General features: G+C 40.4%; 1 protein-coding gene across 1 annotated transcript; it reads left to right on the top strand.

The window, feature by feature from the left end:
• The first annotated feature begins 249 nt into the window (after positions 1–249).
• LOC110047064 (protein ECT2-like) lies at positions 250–16,915 on the top strand. Its single transcript, XM_089293928.1, has 22 exons — positions 250–496; positions 983–1,074; positions 1,805–2,185; positions 2,842–2,915; positions 3,888–3,915; positions 4,187–4,286; positions 4,715–4,833; positions 5,447–5,512; positions 5,977–6,178; positions 6,919–7,058; positions 7,507–7,623; positions 8,135–8,203; positions 8,653–8,763; positions 9,221–9,317; positions 9,721–9,802; positions 11,276–11,354; positions 11,463–11,582; positions 11,848–11,998; positions 12,316–12,470; positions 12,572–12,657; positions 12,935–13,030; positions 13,451–16,915. Exons 1-22 carry the CDS (start codon positions 436–438, stop codon positions 13,578–13,580), a joined length of 2,556 nt encoding a protein of 851 aa, XP_089150054.1. The 5' UTR covers positions 250–435; the 3' UTR covers positions 13,581–16,915.
• The last annotated feature ends 677 nt before the right edge of the window (positions 16,916–17,592 follow it).

Below are 17,592 nucleotides of genomic sequence, written 5' to 3'. Positions count from 1 at the left end.
ATTTGATAGCCCGATTCTTTTCAGACCATTGCAAAAATCTTTCGAAATAAACTAAATTTAGCCTTCAAGACTATTCTTGAAACGCAAATTACCTTCGGTAAAAAGCCCCCCAAAAATAATGGCGCCCGAAAAATGAACCAACCAAAATATTCTTAGTTAGAGGACAATCTATATGGTACTACACAACGAATTCTAAGCGTAAAAGTACCGCTGACAAGGAAATGTAAGCACGGCGCAAAACCTCCAAATATGGAATTGACCTATTCAACCGTTGTACAACCGCCATTTTTGAAAAGGAAATTTCTTTGGGGTTCAGCAACAATTGAAGGCTAAAAGTTCTGTGAAAACTACGTCGATTTATTTAAGATTTTTCGCTGGATTTGAGAGAATAAGTGTAGGCAGAATTACCTTGATAATACGGCGTTTTTAGGCGCAATGGATGCCGATAATTCGGGAAATCTGGACTCGTCCGACCATCAGAATTCTTCACGTGAAGGTGGGTTTGTAGATTTCGCTGTCAGTTTGACAGTGAGTAAACTAAGGATTATCCCTCCATCTACAGTTGAACATTCCCATTTAAATGTCTATAGGAAAGTTATTTCTAGAAACTGCCATGATCTCGGGAAATATGCGTAAAGACAGAACATAATTATTAAATCTTAGTACAAAAATAGTTGCGCGAGCTCGTATGGTTCCTTTCTTCGCTAGCTTAGTACCTTGTCTGAGATATTCAAGCTAGGACATTTAGAGATATTTAGAGATGTCTCAGAGGACCGAAGCAATTTTGTGAAAAAATTGTTTGGAAAATTATATCATCATCTATCGATAGATAACATGATCTGAAGACATAGGGAAAAAAGGAGTTAAAGCCGTTGGCTTAGAACTCATCAAAGTTTTACAACGAATTGGTTGTTTTAACTTTTTCCTGATATCGTAAGCTTATTGTGTATATTATATTTTATTGTTTGACCTCAAATTTTAGGAAGCAGCAGCTCCAGCTCCGCTATGGAAACTCGACTTTGTGTAGTGGGAAAAGAAAATAGAGAAAATAAAGAACTCATGCAAGCGATTGAGGTAATATTACAGTTAGTACATTTTGTTGGAACAGTCTAGTTCAATAGGCTACACATCTGAAAGGAGCCTTGAAGTGTCTATAGGCGTATTGCTCCCCCCTCTAGGACTAGAAGGGGTTGAACTGTTAAACTGTATATTGAGACATTCAATTAAATTTTTCTTCTTGCATCTCTCCACTCCCCCACCTCTCTCCCCTATGGAGGACAGATTCCGACAGCCTAGTTTTTCGTTGTTGGCACCTTTGAAGTTTGGATCGAAGGGATTAAAAATCTGTTGGACGGTTTTATGACTGGCTCTGTTGCCCTCCATAGGGGGTAGGGGGAATAAAAATATGGAATGCCCCATTTGTATAATTTTCAAGTTTAATGCTGCTCCCAGCATTGCAGTTACATGTGGTAACCTACCAGTTCAGCAATCTATATGCTTTGTTGTTTATATATCTACGGTATATATTAGTAAAGTACAATGTGTCTTAGCTGAAAAATCACACCCCTTATCCTTCTAATTTCAAGCCCAATGTACTGCACCAAAACTTAGACCATGGCCCCTAAAGAAATAGGCCCATAGTGACTGCAGCCTCAATGTAAGGTTATAGTTATCCTTCTCACCCTGTCATGTTACTGACATGAGAACTACAGTATGCTTTAGAAACATTTTATGCTACACAGATATGACAGTAACTTGTTGTTGTTTAAGATCTGATATCCTTTTCTTTCCTCTTTTCCTGTAGGCTCTTAATGTTCCTGTAACCATATCAGATAATGTCAAAGAATCATTACAAGCAGTAACAGATAACATTGAACTAGTCTTTGTATGTGACCCATTTGAAGGGGAAGACTTTGAGCTTTTACGCAAGGAGGAGCAAAGAATCATTGGACCTCCGATAGTGCATTCGTGCGCTAAGCAAGGACAGCCTTTACCGTACAATTCCAGACCTCTTTACTGTTCAGTGATGAGTAATCTTATCATATGTTTTACTGGATTTCGAAAGAAAGAAGAACTTGGACGACTTTGTAATCTAGTTCATCATATGGGTGGTAGTATACGACGAGAATTCAGTGGAAGGGTGACACAGCTTGTTGCCAACTCAATACATGGGCAGAAGTACAGAGTAAGTATGTGGTACACTGCATACAGATGGGTTCTTGATGAAGCGTGAGGTTGAAATGGCTGGATATTGCCAAAGTTATTTTTTTTTAATGTTTGTGGACCTCAACTGCATCATGGTCCATAAACAGACAAAAATTGAAAATAACAAGGCTAAAATCCAGAGCCATCATTAATGGCCATAAACCGCAACACCTGTTACGACTGAGTATGTTTGATGAGCCCTTGGTGTTACAGCTGAAATTGTCTCTTGTTGATACAATTCAGCCACATTGTAACAAGCTTGTTGGAATGAAGATCGAGGCAACAGGTGTCTGGAAATTTAATGACAGCCCTGAACATCCAACCATTTTGACCATACAAGCTCTAGGTCATTAGAGCATTTATTGTTTGTCATGAAGAAAATGCTTTTCTTGCAGGACAGTAGGTAACCTCAAGTGGGCAAGATACTGCATCTTGCCTGCTGGTGGCTTGAGAAGCCTGAAGTACAGCACAGCATTTGATTTATCTTGCCTACTTGCAGACCTTGCCATATAATAAAACAATATCTTCCATCCTGGAAGATAGACAAAGACTTACCACTAATAAATGTTTCAACAGACTGCTTAAGAATTTAAAGTTTCAAATTGAACAATCATTTACTTGTGCATTAACCCTCAGGCTGCAGTGAGTCTTGGAACTACCATTATGACAGAACAATGGGTTGCAAAGTGCTGGGAAAGACGACATGAGATGTGAGTAAAAATGTTTTTTGAATGTTCAATACCAAAGTGAAATGGCCATAAAGTCCCAGTTATATGCAATTATTAGGTGACTCTACTAGGAGCCTACGTTAACGTAAAACTAGATGTAGCTTTGATATGACATCCATGGGTTGCAGTCCTCCAGAGGAGAAAAGATACATGTAGCAGCTGAACATTTTACTACTGATGGTAGCTTGCAAACCTAACACAACCAATTGGGCCCAAGGAAAGCCATACAGTATCAATGACGTGGTGTATGCTAGGTTTGAAGATTTTGGAACTTTTCTGTCTGTTTTTATAAGTATTTGGAAGGTTTCCGTGCCCTTAGAAGCATGGGTTATTTGTTAATTACCAGTTGCCATCGTTTTTCTTACGAATGGAGGATTAGAAGTTTAAGCAGCCCGATTGTCTTTTACAGTTTCTCGTGAGGAAAGAACTCTTGAGCACAAACTGAGACACTTCAGTTCTCTCACAGATGCACAGGGTTTGTACGGTGTCTGGAATATTAAATGGTAAATTTGCAAACAGTTTTTCGAGGCCTGCCAGAGTCTAGAAAATAAAGATCACATCTGAAAATTGGAAGGACATGTGGAGTTTATGTTTTTGCCAAGCTGCAGCAAGTTTGCCAGCTAGTCAAATTTCAAATTTGCCTTGGTCAAAATGTTCAATGGTAGAATCTGGAGGACTCTCCCCATGTTACCCAGGTACATGTGTGTCCACATTGCACCATGAGGGCTGTAGGTTCACAATGCAGGTTACAATACATGCACGGTTATTAATTATATTTTGGTTACATTTTGAGGAAATCTACTTGTTGTTTGACTCTGGAAAAAGAAAATTACTTGATATAATGATTGGAAAATGTACAAAATAGGTCTTGAATTCTGCATACATTTAAAATAATGTGTAGGAACGCTGTTGGGAATATTACTTTTAAAAAAAATTGTTAATTTTCTTTTGTAGTGGAGCAAACGCAATGGATGATGGAATGGTAAGTTTTTTCCTCTGATAGTTAAAGAAAAGCCAACAGATCAGAAGTGATCAGATTGGTCTCAATTTGCAGTCAGCTGCAGATTCTTGTGCATGAGCAGTCCACTATAGCAAATATTTCAGCACACTTTAGAATCTTGAGCAGTCTGCCTGTTGCCAGCATCTTGTAAGTAGGTCTTAATCTTCCAGAAATTTCCACCCTTGATCTCAAGTCGCGGCAAAGACCATTAGGCTGCCACGCAGACAATGTTGACTTGTTTAATTTGTCACAGGAAAAATTCAAGATGATGCCATTTCATAGATGTTTTCTCAGTTTCCATGGATTTTCTGATGACGAGAAAAAACACATGGAAGAATCCACAGAGCAGCAAGGTACTAATAACTCCTGCTCAGTTCTAATACATTCCCTGTAAAAGATAAGGCAATTTTAATACCTCTTTGCTAGCAACTTAGATGCAAAAACCTCCCTTCAGGTCTAGGGAGACATACTTCTGCAGACCCCATCTTGTTTCTCTGGAACACGTTGTAGACTTGTTTATAGGTGGATTTTGTGACAATTGGCAGAAATAAAATTGTTAACAGCATGTAAAGAAAGCTATGTCTCATGACCTGGGGCTAGTGCAAGGGTTTCGTGAACGTTTTCAGAAGGTCAGAGAGCAACGGGTTTTCACAGACTGGCAAAACATTTTGAAATGAACTTCTTTATAAGAAAACTTACCTCAAGATGGTTGGTAATTGGTTTTCTTGATGCACACTCCACAGAGCCATTATGCAATTATTTTGACAACATTGCCTTTTAGGTGGGGTGCCCGTGGAAGCCAGTGATGGTCGCTGTACACATCTTGTTGTGGAAGACAGTGTCACAGAGCTACCAAGTGGTTTAGTGGACCAGTCTCATTGTCAAGTTGTTAAGCAGGAGGTATGTCTATGTGTGTTGAACTCTAGAACTGCAACTGCTGTTGAGAAAAAAAAAACCACCAGGATTGTGAGAAAGTTTTGAACTTAAGGTGGCTATTATGTTGTTGATGGAGTAGGTAGCTGGTTTGCCACCATTTTCTCAAGAATGCAGTAAATATCCCAGCAAAGTAGACAGCTGAGACCACGAGGCAGATGACGATTTTGCCAGTAGTCAGCTAATTTTGTCAATCCTGACTACCGAATAGTAAATGTTGATCTTGTTGTTATGAGTACTCATGGGATGGGAGAAGAAAATTTCAAGGCAGGGTGTCGACAAGGAATTCGAATGGGTCAATTCCCACTGCTCCCACCAAATTATATTAATTTGCTGGGTCATGAAGTTTACCTTGTAGGGTTTTTGACCTGAGAACCCTCACTTCTCTGGAAGACTTCAGTACATGTATGGACATACGAAGACACGCCCTTCAACTTTGTATACAAAAATTTGTAAACTGACACATTCATGTTAGTAACTCTTATGATACATCTTTGGTAATTTTATATTTATAATTAGCGAGTGCACGAGAAAAACAATTTATTTGATTCTTAAGCTTGTGGTCTTATTTGACTTGCAGTGGTTCTGGGCCAGTATTCACATGGATGCATGTGCAGATGAGTCATTTTATCACTTCATTGCTATGGTGAGTACTAACCGACAGACAGGCAGACAGACAGACAGACAGAGAGAGTAATTGAACATTACTTCAAAAACATTGGTTACTCCCACAAGTGACAAAATTTATTTTTCTTTAAAATCGCAAATTCATTTCTACAAGAAAAGTTTCATCCTCAGATGAGCTTGAGCTACCTTGTACATGTATGTTAAGTTGCTTTACTGACTTGAGTGTTGACTTTTGGAGAAAAGTTTCAAAGAGGAGCAATTATGCTGTTTAAAGAACATTTCCTCAAATCTGACCCTTAGTTGTGGTCTTAGCAAGTTGTAACTTTGTAACTTTGACCAGGGAGCATTTAAAAGCAACCCTGAAATGCTAAAACCGTCCTGTTGACAGCGATTTGATTGCACCCACACATACACTGAACTATGAAGCTGTTTCACCTGGAAGTGTCATTTGATAGGTTATTGTCCTGTTGTATCTATTACCAGGACCCCTCTGTGACCACCTCCCAGCAAATCACACCAGTTGGCAGTCGAAAGAGGAAACGCCGCAAACTCAAGGACTCAGACCTCAGTGACTTGCTCTCCCCAGAGTCCCCTCTGTTCCGTACAAAGCGTAAGAGTGGCGACCTGTTGTCTGTTTCCGCTTCTCTTCTGGACAACACCTTAGTGTCACCTGCCACGCCCAAAGGTAACACGCTTTACCAACTTCTGTCCCTTACTACATTCTCTATTTTCTAATTGCCCATAATTCACGCTGTTTGCCCCCCAAATTTGCATAAAATATTGTTGTGAAATGCTTTTGGGAGGTCCGCATATTCCCAAGAGCATTTCACAACAATAGTTTATGCAAAATTTGGGGGGCAAACAGCGTGAATTACGGCAATTGGGAAATAGAGAATTCAATTTGTAGGGCTCCTTTATTAACCTTTTGGCTTCTATTAAATCTCATCAGTCAAACTAAAGCTTAAACGGTTGTTTACAATTTACCCAAAAATTCCGGAAATTTCGATCAGAATGTAAATGATAAGACAATTTTGGCTCGACCAACCGAAAAATTTCCGAAATAAACGCAACCCCTGTGAAGGGAGTCCAAAATTTTCAGCCAAAATATCCGAGTGAAAAATGTGCTTACTATTTGCAATTCTCCACCATCATGTTGGAATAATGATCAGGTCGAACTCGTCTTTTGTCTCTTTCGGTAACTTGGGTATTTTGGGTAAATAGTAAATGGCCAATCCAAACGGAGCTTACCATGCGGCATTTTTGCTTACCATTTGCTCAACCGTTGACGAACGTAAATGATAATTGACCGATGTCTCCTACATGTCTATACAACCATCTTTCCGATATGTGAATAACTGTTTGCACCAGCAGTGTATAATGAACTCGCAATACAGCTCTGTTTCCTTTTGTATCGTCCCTCTACAGAGACCCCAAGCGGTACCATCTCCCCGCTCAGCACACCCATCCCAGGTCCCCCAAAACCTCTGACTTCACGGCAGCAAGTGGCCATGGAACTTCTACAGACAGAAAGGAACTACGTGGAGATTCTTACAAACATCCTCAAGGTATCAAAATGGCTGCGGCTTGCTAAACGGGTCATTTTAAGATAAAATGTCATAGGTTTGGATTTTTGTATACTTTCACCCGCAGCTAGTGATTTTAAAAAGGCGTGGCTTAAGGAAAGGTGTGACCCAACTTTGTTAAAGGGGCTTTGTTAAAGTTGGTTTGGACAGCGACTGGGCAAAGCATACAAAAATTATTACAATGCTCATTGTCACAGCCGGCGTTATAAAAACGTCTAAATTCAGAATTTCACTCTACTTCGTGAAGGGCTTGCTACGACAAAACCTTTCCGAGGCTTGTTCATTTCAGGTACGTGGCACTTGGTCAAGGAAGTTTCTCATGCGACTAGTGTCCGCTGTAAATTGCCAGGGAAATTTCATCGTGTGATAGCGCCTGTTAAACTTAATTCATGTTTTATTTCTGATTTCTCGAGCGCCTTATTTCATTTAGGTTTTCAAAGAGCCACTTGAAAAGGAACCGCGGGGTGGATCAATCATTTCTGCTGAGGACATCAAGACGATCTTTGGTCGTTTACCAGGCATTTTGGAGGTTCACAATAAAATCATGGTGAGATATCCCGCAACAGCGAATTAGAAGAAAACTCGCGGTTTTGTTTGTTGTGTGTTGCGCAGTTTAAAAGACCGTTTATAGTTCGTAGAAAACTAAACAAAAATTTAATAGAATGATTCGATCGAAAATGACAGGAACGTTTAGGAACTGAAGCAAAATTGACTGGACATGTAATTGAGGTTTTTAACAGGATTTGATATTTTATAAAGGTTTTATTCCGCGAGAAATCCAGGGAGCGTTCAACAAGGTCAGAGAGAAGCCAGTATTTGCATGTATGTTCCGTGTTAACCGTAGAAGTATTTTAATTAATTAATTAATGCTCTTGAAGATGAATCCCTAGGAGTTATCAGGAAATTTTTAAAAGATTTTTGCCACTCGAAGGCATCTCTGTCAGCCTTGCTTTTTAATTTTTTGGTTACTTACCGCAGTATTTTTCTTATGATGTAAGGTCTATGATGTGAGTAACTTGTTTTATTTGTGAGTATTGCACATATTCTCTTCTTCGCAGAATGAACTTGAAGTGCTCGTGAATGAATGGAAAGAGGACAAATGTATCGGGAACATCATTATTAACCACGTAAGCGATTACTTTACAAGAAAAGCCATTGGTAAACTATCCTCCCTACCCTTTTCTTTCGCCCGCTTGATTCCCATTCCCCCTCCTCCTCCTGCCCCCTCCTCCTCCCCCCTCCCCCCTTCCCCCCCTCCCCCCAATTCCATTTCCGATAGAGTCTGAGATTCGGTCAGAAAAATGCCACACTGCTTGGCGCAGCTCTCTGTTATCTCTCTGATTGGTTGCCCGCTCGATTTTGAATTTTCGCGCGTAAGTAACAACGTCATCAATAGGGAATTCCTCGGGTCAAACCTAAGACCTCCCTCTCACGGGGCAGACTGACTTGACCGCGCAAGTGACAATGAAAGAAAACTCTTTACTATGGTTGTTGGTTCTGTGTGCGATTGCTAAATACTTTAGTATCAGACTTGCCAGTTTTAGAGAACCGCTCTGTTTGGTTTTGATTTCCTCAGGCTGAAGATATGGTTAAAGTTTATCCACCGTTCGTGAACTACTTTGAGATGACGAAAGAAACCGTGGCGAGGTGTGATCGAGATGTTCCAAGATTTCACGCCTTTTTGAAGGTAAAGAACGCTGTCCTCACCAATGAGCCTGCCCATAGACTACCCGTCGTTCTCATAACTGTAAGCCAGCATCAAGTGAACGACATTTTACGATAACTGCAGAAATTCTCGCGCGCTCATTGGCTAATTTTCATTTTCAATAAGCGGACAGACACAGACATGAATTTATAAGACACAATGCGTCAGCGAGCGAGAGCAGAGAAGTTCAACAATGAATTTCGTCATAACATTGTCAAAGTAGTCTGCGGAACCACTCGGCTATCGCCTCACGGATCTACAGCTACTTTGACAATGTTATTGCGAAATTCATTGTCAATAACAAGACAGACACATGAAAAACTGACGTCAATTTGTTAACTCCCATATGTCGGAGACGCCACCGGTTATTTACAAGGAAATTTCCGTCCGCAACGCGGGCTGATTGACTGTTTATTTGTTGTGTAACTTGTTTTACCAGGCATGTCTTAGCAGACCGGAATGCGGGCGACAGACCTTGGCTGAACTTCTCATCAGACCGGTTCAAAGACTGCCAAGCATGAATTTACTTCTTTCAGGTAAACAGAACTGATTAAATTACAGCCCAGCAAACACTGAGCCAAACTTGGTGGGTAAACGTAAAACACAACCCAACGTCTTTCAACTTGCTTAAATGTTTTACAGATCCCCACGAACCACGAGTGGTTTTCATTTTAAAAACGCTTGTGACTGTCCCTACCACCCATCCCGAACGGGATCGTCTCCATTGTGACGCCTCGATAGTCTTTCAATATGATCGTCTTTGCATCTTAGTCCTTTTTGGAAACGACTGAAGCGATTGATCAGTTAATTTTTTCCCATTTATCCTTCGATTTGATGTTTCATGTTTGCACGTTGCTATCAAACGTTGTGGCTTGGAATTAATCAATTTAAGTGATTTTAGTCAGTTCAGAAAAATTGACTGGGATTCTGGTTCCTCAGATCTTCTGAAACACACAGACAAGAAGAACCCCGATCACTCAGCCCTTGGCAAGGCAGTGGACTCACTCAAGAACGTTACGACGTAAGGCTGTTATTAGATGTAATTGTAGAAATAGGAATCCTATAGAATACTGTAGACTGCGGGCAGTCTCTCTTTTGCTCGAAAATACGTGGGGAAGAACGCAAAAACGACCGCTCACTTCTGTTGAGCTCTTCTTTGCGTTCTTCCCCACGGATTTTCGAGTTAAAGAGAGACTGCTCGCAGTCTAAGAATACCGCTATCCTCGAAAATGTACCTCGAACAAAAGAACGTTGACCAGCTCCTTTAAACGTGATTCAGAGAAGCTCAAATCATAATTTCATAGCACAGTAAATGGTTTGAACCCAGGAGTATCAGCACGAACTATTTTTCAACGACTGACTCTGGAAAGCGGTTACACCAACTAAAGAGCAAAAGCGTCTCACAGATGCCAACAACTACCAACACCATATAAACAGCTTATTTACGACAGAAACAAACCCGACGGACGGACCTCAAACAGAACGACGTAATTGACCAACAATAGATGGATCGAAACTGACCAATGAGTATCTGGCAACCTTTACACGGGTCTTTCAGCCAATACCATCACGGCCGAACTGACCAATCACTTTCAACTGACCAGACTTAAGACACCATCGACAGGCAAGTATTTTTCATTTGACTGTGAAAAAAAAGTTCGCCTAACAGTTCTTTTCAGAACTACCTCCACCGAGACGATTCCTCTATACGCACAATTAATTCCCCAAATCAGAAAACCCAGTAGTAATGGATTAATAATGAAGAACAGCACTCGACAAGTGACTGAAATCAATCCTGAGGACTAAACATGTCGAGAATGAAAATGGATCGCAATGTGTTGCAGAAGGAGCAAATTGGGAATACGTGACTGACGCTCGCGTTTACACATTTTGCCCAAATTCCTGTAAAATTTAACAACAACAACAACAAGCTTTATTACCAAATAGAAAAAAAAAGTTAAACTTTACAATATAATATATTAATACAGAAAAGAGGTAATGTTTACTCAGGATAGCTATAAAGCTAATCGAGCTGAGTAAAACTAAGTAATGTTTAAGTACAGGAGGTAGGTTGGCACTAAGGCTTGCTGAAAGCAATTAATTAGTCAATAAAAAAGAGACGAAAAGAAGAAGTAAATAAATAAATAGATAAATAAATATAAATAAATAAATAAAATAAATAAACAAATAAAATAAATAAACAAATACCAGTTGAAAACTCATGAACAGTAAGACTGTAAAATGTTTAGCTTGACTTTGTTTTTAAACGTTTTAAGGGGGAGGTGTTTAATGCTTAACAGTGCTACAGACTGTATCTAATATTGGTAATATTCCACACTTATCTAATTCTGACCCTGAATCCAACACACCTTTTCCAACCTTTTCCTTCGCCAAAAACTGTTATTAATTTAGCAAATGCTCGATATCTGCTCCGCTTTATATATCATACCTTTGTGATCGTACTTAATGAGTCTTTACCTTTTCCTCTCTCTAGCCATATCAACGAAGACAAACGAAAGACAGAAGGTCAAGTCCAAATGTTTGAAATCCTCCGAGACGTCGATGGCTGCCCTGTGAGTATGACTAATTTTCATTTTTTGAGATGTTTATCCTTGGTCTGTTGTGGTTTAAACGCTTTTCATGTCTTATTTTGCGTTTCATTCTTATGTTCCTTTTCACAGGCATACGTACTGTCTTCACACCGTGTTTACGTGTCCAAAGCCGACACGTTTGAACTGAGCGACACGATCTGTGGTAAAGGAGAAGCTGTGACTATATTCCTCTTTAATGATAGTCTGGAGGTAAGTTTTAAAACATCGGGAGTGTAGAGAAGTAAAAAGCTTATACTCGGGAACAATCGACGGTTTCCTAAGTTCCCGAAGAGTTTTCGATTCTTTGTTACTAGTGCTTACCAATCTAAAATAGCACGAGTACTCCAAGAGTTTTCACGTAACCCTATTCGCTACCGCTATTAGCTTACGACACGGTGCTTAGTGACAGTCTTTCTGAGGACCGCTGGCCAGCCAGTTCTCGGAGATGAGCGCTGTAATATTGTGTTACTTGCAGGTGACAAAACGGCGAGGCTTGAAAGTGATGAACAACGTACCGCTCCCCATGAAAAGCCCGGCAGGGCGCACGCCGCAAAAGGCCTACAAACACGTGAAGTTCATGCCACTGGCACATGTCAGACGCGTGGTGGACATCCGGGATAATGATGGTAAGAAGTGCACCACGAGAGTTAAATAAAACTTACCTTACCAAGTTATTCACGTCTTTTTGTTTATTTTCCAAACTTCCCAGTGAATCAGAGATGCAGAAACGGCAAGTACAATTTATCGGCGTGAGATTATTTGATTCCAGAGCCTTTTCCGTCACAGCAATCAAGAATATTTTGTTTTTGTTGTCTTTTTCGTTGATTATTGGCAACTATACAACTTACATGTACACCGACTGTATATCTCTAAGTCTCCATCGTCGATAGCTCTGCTTTTCACATTAAAATATTTGTGTTGTGTCTTGTTTTTTCTTTCCTAGATTGTCAAAATCTGTTTGGAATCATCTATCGCTGCCCTCAGGAAATGAAAGAGACGCTTCTGATGTTCAGACTGGTAGGGGAAGATATGAACAAATCAGAATGGCTTCAAAACCTCACTACGGAACTAGCTAATACCACTTGCACTGCAGACAAGGTAAGACCTGGACACTAAACCTTACCTACCACTCCCATCCTGCGCTAAATTGTCTTGGATCACGTATCATGAAACTTAACTACCATATTATTGCTTTACAGGAGAATTTTCTGACCACAGTTGACCCACAGGAACTGATGTTGTCAAAAAGCGATATGTCAAACGGAACTCTCAGTAGAGCTGTCAGGTAAACAGTTAGGCCTCGAACATTGCTCGTTAGCTATTTTCCATCTCTATCCGTGGTTTGTCGGGCGAGACAAAGTACAGTAAAGAAAAAAAATGTATGAACCCTGTATTACGAATGTGAAACTCTCGGCTTTTTGGTGAAATTTCGAACAATATGATCTCGACGTGCGTCTCTGTACTATCAAGTGGTTTCTTTTTTCCTTCAGTCGTGGATATAATCAATTGTAAGTTTATTCTAAGTCGTAATACACTGTTTGTTTTCGTTGCCATCAACACAGGGTGGCGAAAAGGACAACAAGAAAGGTCAGCCGAGCGTTTTCAATGAACAAAACACCGAAACGAGCAGGCGGAACCATAAGACGTTCGGTATCCACGTAAGTTTCCAACATTTAGGGATGTGTTTAAAAAAAAAAAAAAAACCTTAGTGAGAGTTGCGGTCACGGGTCTTCTCATGGTTAGTGCGCTCGTCTCCGGATCGAGCGGTCCGGGTTCAAGCCCTGGTTGGACACATTGTGTTGTATTCTGGGGTGGGACACTTTCCTCTCACAGTGCCTCTCTCCACCCAGGTGTATGAATGGGTACCGGCGAATTTAATGCTGGGGGTAACCCTGCGATGGACCAGCATCCCGTACAGGGTGGGGTAGAAATACTCCTAGTCACTTCATGCTACAGAAACCTGAGATAAGCGCCGGCCTGATGGGCAACTTGGCTCGTATGCAGACTCAACTATTAAAAAAAAAAATACTTGTTTTTTTTTTATCGATATTAATCAGCTCTTTTTGTTACTTTTTCAGTTCATCACCAACAAGGCGATTTTCTTGCACAAGCCCTCTCGGTGTATCAACGCGAAACAATCAAGCCTGCTTCCAGGGGGGTAGGGTGAGGGCAACAAGTGTAGGAGCCGAACCCATGAGCCCGTCATAAACACGTCAGCGTCTGTGGTATCAAAAAGGATTTGACCTTCAGCTAAATATTCATGCTCTAACAATTTCAGTGACAGAAAAAATTTCTTCCACCTAAGGGAAAATTGAGAAATAAATTAATGCAAGCGATTTACTATTCCAGGGTCGAAGAAGGGATGAAATGAATGAGTTGCCAGTAATCGGATACCCATGTTTGCGCGAAGAACTCTGGGATCGTCAGGGGGCAAACATCGCTAGTCCCTAGAAGGAAATGTATGGCGAAAAGTTGTTTCGAGGTACAAGAAAACGATTTTTGAGAGAGATCGACGCTTTTTCGCCATCGTTTTTAACGCGAATGGATTTGGACAATGTTGATATGTGGAATACGTAAGTTTTTGTTTGAATAACCGTGAAATATGCGACAAAATCTACCGATAAACACCGTTGCTTGCGTGAGGTTTAGTGTGAAATTTACATCGCGTAATGGTCTGAAAATATTACAAAATTAATTAGGTATAAATCGAGAGGAAATAACCCAGTAAAGTCTTTTAAGTCGTGTACAGGCTACTTTTTGCTTATTTGAAAGCTAATAATACTGGAAATAAGCCCGGTGGCGATCATTGTACTGTCTGGGGTTGATTTAATGACAAATGAGTCCGCGCGACTCATGCTGTGTGGCTACTGTGTTGCTCAAAGCCTTTGTTTTGCTTCTAAAAGCACGTATTTCAGTGAGTTTCCTTTTCTATAACAGATCGAGGGTGGCTCCTTGAATATATCTCTGAGTATTTGTATTTAAAAGTGCCATTTGTGCGTGATTATGCTTTCCAAAGTTTGGTATTGACGGTTGAGTGAAATTGCCTGACACAAAGGGCAGTAGTTCCTTCTGCAATTTTCGATTTCTGTTTTAGAGCTTCTTTTCTGTCTTTATATTTAACTTCTCGGAGGGTCTTTTCTACCATTTGCTCCGGGTAGCCTCTCGAGATCAGGCGTGTATTGAAATTTTCAATATTCTCTTCAATATATTTCACAATAAACCTCACGCAAGCAAAAGGGAGTTTATCGGTAAATTTGATTACTTATTTCACGGTTATTCAAACGGCAACATACATTTTCCACGTATCAACATTGCCAAAATTCATTTGCGTTAAAACAACGGCGGAAAAGCGTTGATCTCTCCCCAAAACCATGTTTTTGGGCGTCGAAACAACTTTTCGCCATACATTTCCTTCTAGCGACTTACAATGTTTGCCCTCTGACGATCCCAGAGTTCTTTGCGCAAACACGGGTATCCGATTACTGGCAACTCATTCATTGTACCAGTCAACATAACTTCATTGCTTGTTATAACGAGTTACTTACAGAACAAGCAATGATGCAAGTGCATCTAAAATTACGCTGACCATCATTCAACTGTTTGCTTATCGTGTGCTAAGATTCGAACCACAAAGCTCTGTGTTTCCTCTGAGTTTACGAGGAATATCTCCTTTGCTGTGCTAGGTTGTAAGGACGTTTAAGAGAATGAGTAACGTTTTTGACCAAAAAAATCCTTCAAACTTTGCTTCACCAGGAAAGGTTGTGTTGCATACTGAGCTTTTCAATGATGGATTAAAACGAGGCATTTATCGTACGAATGCGATCAAAAAAAACAGTAGTAGAATACGATTTGGAGGAGTCGATTGTATAAAATTCTGGCTACCAGGAAAATCGTCTGCCAGGGAAGAGAACGGAAGAGCAGTTTAGTTTGTTTGGGGAGACTAAACATTTTCTTATGTTTTCCAGCGGAAAAGTAGCACTTAGCTTAGCTGACAAGAAGGCCCTTGTCCTTTCAGTGATCAGTAAGGCCTTCTTTCTTCGCCGGTCGCGAAGCACAGATTCATTTGTCTGTAAATTAGATAAAACAAGGCTAGTTAGAGGCGCCATTCTCATTTTGTGGAAGATTATAAGAGATTAACAAGAGATAATTTAATTGTAACCTTTTTTAGCGTTAGTTTATGAAGTTTAGCTAAGATTTTTAGGGCCTGTTTACAAGGAGGGAGTGTTACCCTAGCAAGCGGGTTAACCCTAGCCGGAGGGCAAAAGATAGCCGAGTTTAGAAGCAAAATTTCACGGGCAGGGTAACCCTACAACCCGGGACAACTTAATGCGCGGTAGTAATCAAAGAGTCTGGAAACAAGTAGAAAGTTAACCCGCCTGCCAGGCTAACCCTAGCACGCAGATAGGGTAACCCGCCTACCCGACTAACCCTGGCTGCCTTGTAAACACGACGAAGGAAAAAAAGAGGAAATGTGTGAGTGCAAGGGTAACCCGCTTGCTAGGGTAACCTCTCCTTGTAAACAGGCCCTTAGTAGGGCAGGAGACTTTTTCAGCCATGTTAGAAACCCTTGTTTATAACTGGTTGGTTGAAAAAGGAATGAAGTAAGTGGTCTCTAGAGTATTTGAAGAACCTTAGTAATCATATGTAATGCGGTTTTTCCAATGACTTTGGGAATTTTGTTGTTGTTGTTTTTGCCATTTGCGTCGTGATACACTTGAACAATCTCGGAACATGTTCAGAACAAACTTGCAACATGCTCAGAACAAACTTGGAATTTGCTTGAACTCGAAGAAGTGACCAGACTTCCTCTTTGCCCGATTTCCCGCGCTTGCCATAACTTTTATGTTTTCTCCAGCGTTTTTGATCGGTTACAACACTTTTGGTTGTTCCTTGACTCCTATGTTGTCCGAGCTTGAAGCGAAAATATGCCAGACGTCCGTGAGAAAATGTTAGTAAAGGCCGCAGCAGTGGTAAACCAAGTTATTAGGCGATAAAGTATGTAGATAACACTTTCTATGCATTTGTGGCGCTTAATTTTCGGTGACTTTTTTTAACTTAGAACTTGAAAGAAAGGAGTATTTCCAAAAGAAATGAGACGTTATTAAACGGCTGCTTTAGGAATTTCGTTCCCAAAGGTCACGATCCGTTTGCGCGCGGGCTCTGGAAAAAAATCTGCAGTTTTTGGCGGGAACTGCGCGCGTGCAGTGCCTTTGACCGCTGTCGGTTTGGTTTTTTCCCGCCTTTTTCACTGATGCTACAAGTCACATGCTGATTGGTTTAGAGTTCAATATATGTTCCGTTTGACGACAGTCCTTGGAAAACCGCTGAAAATGATTAAGAAGATTACATTTCTCTACTTTTAAAAGGAGATTCAATGTAAAGAACTTGTGGATGGAAAGGAGAAAGATGAAAGTATTTAACTGATTGAAAGACTATTCATGCTTGTAATTGCATGTAACGCAGAAATGTAACGAGTCTGTAAATATGTTGTTTAAAATATTAATAGATAATTATGATTAAATAAATCACTTTTTGTGGTATCACATCCTTAGTTGTTGCTTCTAAACACATTTCTTGTTATTGTCTTGCTTGATTGCCTTGGCAGTAACTTACCCTTTCTTCATACAGTACACCAATATTCTGTTAATGCAGTGAAAGTTCGAAAATATGCTCGCAAATCTTAGACGCAAAAGTCTGTTCAAGAATTAACCATGTCAAATAATTGCCATTTCGTAGGAGGTGTAATAGACGAATTCGGCTAACGTTTTTGCATCTTTGTTGCCACCCAACTCACATCGTCTATATGCATGTGAGAGGGTCGTCAACATACCAAAGTTTTCGGGTTTGACTCTAAGTGTTGACTTAGATTTTTGGTAGAAAAAAATGAGAAGGGAAATATAGTTAAGCATTGTTGCATGGCATCGATCGTTTACGAAAGGGAAAAACGTTTCTCCCCGTCCGTGACTAATCTCATATAGGGATACATTTGACAGCAACTTGACTCAGCAACTGAGGAAGTGTACAAAGCTTCCGCGAACTCTGCGAGAGGGCTCCTCCAGGGAAAAGAAAGTAGCCACGCGAAGAGCCTGCTCGCAGACTACTGCGAACAGATTTGTTCAGAATAAGAAAGCGCCAACACCACTCCAGGAAACTTAAAACGCATCACATTCATTCTCACCTTGTATCGCTGTGCGTACTACGTCAAACACGAGAGACAGTG

The sequence above is a fragment of the Orbicella faveolata genome, unplaced genomic scaffold (genome assembly GCF_042242905.1).
Source record: "Orbicella faveolata isolate gen_17 unplaced genomic scaffold, um_ofav_v1 contig_25, whole genome shotgun sequence".
Lineage (NCBI taxonomy): Eukaryota > Metazoa > Cnidaria > Anthozoa > Scleractinia > Merulinidae > Orbicella > Orbicella faveolata.
This window is presented reverse-complemented; position numbering and strand designations above follow the sequence as displayed.